At 35.6% G+C, this 5,600-nt stretch overlaps 1 protein-coding gene across 1 annotated transcript; it reads right to left on the bottom strand.

Moving 5' to 3' along the window:
* Positions 1 to 2,430: 2,430 nt before the first annotated feature.
* LOC124896585 lies at positions 2,431 to 3,440 on the bottom strand. The gene is made up of 2 exons (XM_047408168.1): positions 3,114 to 3,440; positions 2,431 to 3,015 (listed from the first exon to the last, which is right to left on the bottom strand). The coding sequence occupies exons 1-2, from the start codon at positions 3,438 to 3,440 to the stop codon at positions 2,431 to 2,433; spliced, it is 912 nt and encodes a 303-aa protein (XP_047264124.1).
* Positions 3,441 to 5,600: the final 2,160 nt, after the last annotated feature.

Here is a 5,600-nt window from a genome sequence, read left to right as displayed (position 1 = left end):
TGATTATGCGTAGACCTATGCTATAGACCAACACTTAGATGTTGTTTAAAAATAAATAAATAAATTAAAAATTAATATAGTGTGAATTTGAACACATATGAAGGTGTGTAAACAAGTCACATAAACATATTAAAACTTATAAAAATTATGGATAGTGAATTATGGAGTGTGTGGATGGGTATTAGTCGAACAAACAATATCCTAAGAGTAATGGTTGTCAAAGAACAAATGTGTTTTGAGGATGATGATTATTCAACAACTATCCATTCCACATGCTCTTTTGATTTGGATGTGGCGATCTAAGAGTGGTGATTGAAGGAGTATGAGGAATGAGTAGTCATCAAATACAATCAACATCCTTAAAACATACTTGTGCTTCGACAAACATTACTCTTAGGATATTGTTTGTTCGACCAATACCCACCCACACTCTCCTTAATTCACCACCCCTAATTTTTATAAGCTCTAATATGTTTATGTGACTTGTTTACACTCTTTCATATTTGTACAAACCCACACTATATTTATTTTTAATTTATTTATTCATTTTAAAACAACATCCAAGTGTTGGTCTATATAAGGGTACATAGACCTTTGTGGTCTACGAATAAGCAGGAGACCAATCTATGCAATCTGAAGGTGTAAGTCTATGGTAGACCAAAAGGGTCGATGGACCCTCAAAGCATAAGTATTTTTACATGAATTTGACATGGATCAACATCGATGACAGTCCCAAAATATTATATTTTTACATGGATTTGACATGGATCAACATCGATGACAGTCCCAAAATATTTTTACTTTAATTATTTTACTCCACCAGCCCCAAAACATGTTATTACCAGTTTATATCATTTTTAATTTAATTATTTTATTCCACCAACCCAAAACATGTTATTATCAGTTTAAATTATTTTTAATTTAATTATTTTATCTACCGGTCCCAACACATGCTATTATCTGTTTATATCATTTTTACTTTAATTATTTTATTTCACTAGTCCCAAAACATGTCATTATCTATTTTTATCATTTTTGATTTAATTATTTTATTCCACCAGCCCCAATGCTTGTTATTACTACCGGTCCATCGATTAACATGATCGACGATCGACTACTATGTTAGGTCGACGATAGACTATGTATGTGATTGAGGATAGACCATTTTTACGATCGACGATAAACTGTTTATGTGATTTGTATTTATAGATGCATTCACTACTGATGCAAACACAACAAATAACAATAACCAAAAAGAGAAAAACTCAATTTGAAAACATAAAAACTTTGTTCATTGCATAATCAAATGATTTTTACAGAGATGACATTGGCACATCGGCCAGAACCTGCAAAATAAGTAAAAACAAGAAGAAGCTTTCTCCTAACAACAATCCTACAAGAAAGCTTCTTCTGCAATGAACACAAAGCAAAAAATTATAAACATAAAAAAACTAAAAAACTAAAAAGCAGATATCATGGGGATGCTAAGGGGTGATGTAGTCAGGGTCATCCATTCCAAGCCTTTATAGAATTTCCCTCAGGAAACGAGCAATTCGGTGAAGTTCCTGCTCTAGGTAGATGCGGTCTTGACGCAGGCCATAGAACAAGTGATCGAAATCATTCCTAAGAAGGAGGAGGTCGTAATTTCTTGGGGGAACACGTCTGATGGGGCGCAGGGGTATTCTTCTTGGAGGCATGTTTTTTGATTTGGGTGAAGAAGAAGAAGAAGAAGAAGAAGAAGAAGAAAAAAAGATTTCTGATATTAGGTTTAGGACAACTAAAGGGTTACGTAGAAATAGGCACTCTACTTATAGACCAATAGATGAAGTTCTTTCATATATTCACCCAATGGTCAGTCGACGTGTATCAGAAGAGAAAACGCTTGATTTGCGTATACCAGCTATTTTTCTTGTGAACAGACGTTTCTGCAGCTTTTCATTAAATGGGAATGGAAAATAATGATTCATTGCATCGACTGGAGAGATAAGGCAGTAAAAAGACTAACATAACGTGTTTGATAAGCAATCATATAACCAATACATAATGTTTTATAGACCGTGTGAATGATATACCGTAGAATTTGTGTAGTCTATCCTAGACAATGCTTTAAGTCGATTAAAATTGAACGTTAAATTCTATAGAAATGAATATTATCCCCCAAAACAGTAGCTTTACAACTGAAGCAAAAAAAAAAGCTGCCTACGATTTGTTGGCCATTCCACATGTGGTTCTTTTGTTCTCGGATTTCTTGCGTATCAAACACCTATTCCTCTTTTTGTCCTTGAATGTCTCATTGATTCCCTTAGTGTGTTTGAATTTCTTCCTTCCGAGTTTGCGATCATAGGAGGGGGTGGGGGGGAGAAATCTTACTGTCTTGCACTTCCTGTGGCACGGTCCATTCAGCCTCTGGAAGGACAACTTTAATAGCTTCTAGTATGCGAGGAGGTAATTTTCAGCTTTATAAATTGGCAAAGAGTACTCATAGATAGAGTTACCATAACCTATGTCATCGCCATACTTTGCTTGCAAATCTGCCATCGCATGTTCGGACAGCATTTTCACCAAGTTAAATTTTTGACAAGAACAACTTCTCTCCAACAGACTGACCTTGACAGCAACATCGTTGCTGAACACCATGAATTGGTTGAGACCCCCATTTTCATTAGTCACATATAAGAAATCGCTCACACTCTTGTTATCCCTTAGGATCCTTTCCGCACAAGACACAAATTTATTATTTTGACCAGCGACAAAGGTATGTCGCTCCCTAAACTTTTCACCAAATTTTCTGATAATTGAATTGAGTATGTATGACATGGGGTACTCCCGTTCATCCATCAACACCGAGTTGAGTGACTCGGTAATGTTTGTGGTCATCACATCGTACCTATTGCCTGGGAAGTATGCTCTACTCCATTTCTCAAAACTAAGCACATTTTCAAGGACATGTGCTGCCTTGGGGATTTTATTCTTCAATTCGATTAAATGCTTGCTAAACTCATCAATAGTATATGCCTTTGCCGTAGCATAGAACAGATAAAGATGTTCTCTACAGTACTGATTTACTCACAGATTTTTAGCGAGGTGCCTCATGCAAAGTCCATGATGTGCACATCTGTAAACACGAGAGAAGGCATTGGCAATGCTGATGTGCCTGTCGGAGATGACAATAGATATGGTTCATCTTCTATAATAGACTTCAACTTCTGAAAAAAGAAGGTCCAAGAAGCATCGTTCTCTTTATCGACGACACAAAAGGCAATTGGAAAGATGTGATTTTTGGTGTCTTGTGCAACTGCACTCAGCAATACGCCCCCGTACTTTTCATACAAATGTGTGCCATCAATGGAAATTACCTTTTTCATGTGGGCATATTCCCGTATGCAAGCTCCGAATACTGAGAAGTAGTAAACGAATGATCCATTAATCTGGTTTACCATGATAGAGTAGGAATACCCTAGATTCAACAACTCCACCATGTGGGAAAAAGCCAGCAAACAAGCATATCCGTGCTCCAGTGTCCCACAAATGATGTTCTTCACAATTACACTTCCTTTCTAATACATCCAATGACTTGCATGGCAATGCAACTCTTTGAACATAATCTTTTGAATATTGCTTATGCTTAGACCCTTACCATTTCAAAAATGATTTAGCATAGTAAAGAAATCAATTTGAAGGACAATCTCTTATGCCTGTGGGTGGCGTGATGAACACCGCACATGTGTAACTTGACATACTTGTATATGCGAAATCTACATGAGGTTTTGTACTTTATTGCCCTCAACAACTAGCCACAGCCATGAGATAAATATTTCGCCTTTAAGAATTTAGAGCAGTTCTTCTCCAAACAATAATCAAAACATTGCCTTACCGTTGCTGCGTCTAGTAGCATTTTGAGCACATTCTTATCGGCGGATGTTTGATTGATATAAAAATTGGCTCCATCGGTGAAGGAATGTCCCAATTGTGATCCCGTTCCAAGGTCTTCTTCGTTTTCTTACGAGTCTGATGAAATATCTTCCATATACATAGAATCATCTTTCGTATTAATAGAATGATCGCCATCATTCTCGTAATCACTGAAATTATCATCAACTTTCGGGCGCGGAGGTGGGGGTTCTGATGAATTTACCGATCATTCAAAGGACCTCTCAGCTACATTTATCCTCAAAATAGTCCTAAAGCCATCTGCATCGACATCTATCATGTACATCAGCACACGTACATCACTATTTATGATCGTAGGATTCACCTTTTCCCTCAAATTTATTAGATAACTAACCACCACGTTGTCTGACGTGCAATCTAGATCCCCGCTCTGCATTACTCTTGGAACCAATTCGTTATACGAACTATTGCGACGAACAGCAACAGGGATTGTCACCTTGGTAAAAGATCTCCATTTCCAGCATGTGGGAGTCTCCACCCATTCTCCCACGAAATCACCAGAAATCAGAACAAATTCTGCAATAGACATCGTGGAATTAGGCTTTGATCGACGGTAAATTATGCTTATGGTATAGGTCGAGTTATATTCACGATTGATGAATGACGATCAGTGGTCGATGATTGAGCAGCATTTTGTGAGAAAACTGTGAAATTGTAAATATTGCTTCTAATCAACGATCCTTGGGTTTATGGAATAGAGAAATGAACTTGGAGTCGTCTGAGCTGCTGTATGTACTTTCTAAAGTGCTTTTGAATAATGTGAATGGTTCAAAGATTTTTAACAATGATGAAAAGTGTGTTTGAGAAGATACCAAACAAATGGGGTAACAATGGGTGCAATGGACAAGTTTATGATGTTTGTGGACTGATTTAGAGCTGATCTTCAGAAAATAAAGCCGAAAAAGTGGCCAGAATTGGAGCTTTTTGGAGGGAAAACAACCACCTTCTATTTTTTCTTTTGTATTTTTTTTATTTAATATTTTTGAAAACCTAGATATTTTTATATATATAATGGTGGATGATGGAGTGGGCTAAAGTGTATTATTTAAAACTTGTGAATGAATTTATTAAGTTGGAAGTATTGGGTTAAAGTGAATTATTATAAAATTTATGGGTGAAGTTGTTAAGTTGGGAAAGTTGATGATGGTGTGGATTTAAGTGTCTTTTTGGAAAATTATACATCAAGTTTGGAACTTTTGCAAAATAGTTTTCCGTAGTGTCCTTTTGGTAAACTTGCCCCTCTTTTAGTGTATGAAATGAACTAGCAGGTCCTGCCTAACCCCCACCATTGAGATGACTTATATTAAAAAAAAATTATTACTTAATAATTATTTTCATTTGAATCTTTATAATTTCATATATAATAATTTTTTTGTAAATCTCTGGTTGTTTCCTAATCGATTATTTATTTTTATTTACAGTAGCAGATTCAGAATTTTTGTCCAGAAGCAACCTTAAATAAATCTTCTTAACGAGCAATCAAATGATCCCTTAATCACTTTTAATCTAATATTACGTTTGTTGAATCATGACAAAGAACTTGACATAAATATAAAAATTATCATTTTGTCATCCTATATGTGAAAGTTCAAACCATGATTACATAGAAAATAAAAATACTCAAAAATAAACTAGATTTGGTTGAACTA

This window comes from Capsicum annuum, chromosome 3 (genome assembly GCF_002878395.1).
Source record: "Capsicum annuum cultivar UCD-10X-F1 chromosome 3, UCD10Xv1.1, whole genome shotgun sequence".
Classification (NCBI taxonomy): Eukaryota; Viridiplantae; Streptophyta; class Magnoliopsida; order Solanales; family Solanaceae; genus Capsicum; species Capsicum annuum.
This window is presented reverse-complemented; position numbering and strand designations above follow the sequence as displayed.

Excerpts from the sequence above, each read along its gene's own strand:
- LOC124896585 (XM_047408168.1), bottom strand. The coding sequence starts at position 3,440 with ATGGTAAACCAGATTAATGGATCATTCGTTTACTACTTCTCAGTATTC. Across the intron at positions 3,016-3,113 it reads CTTCTCTCGTGTTTACAGAT|GCATATACTATTGATGAGTT; the intron begins GTGCACATCATG and ends GCTACGGCAAAG.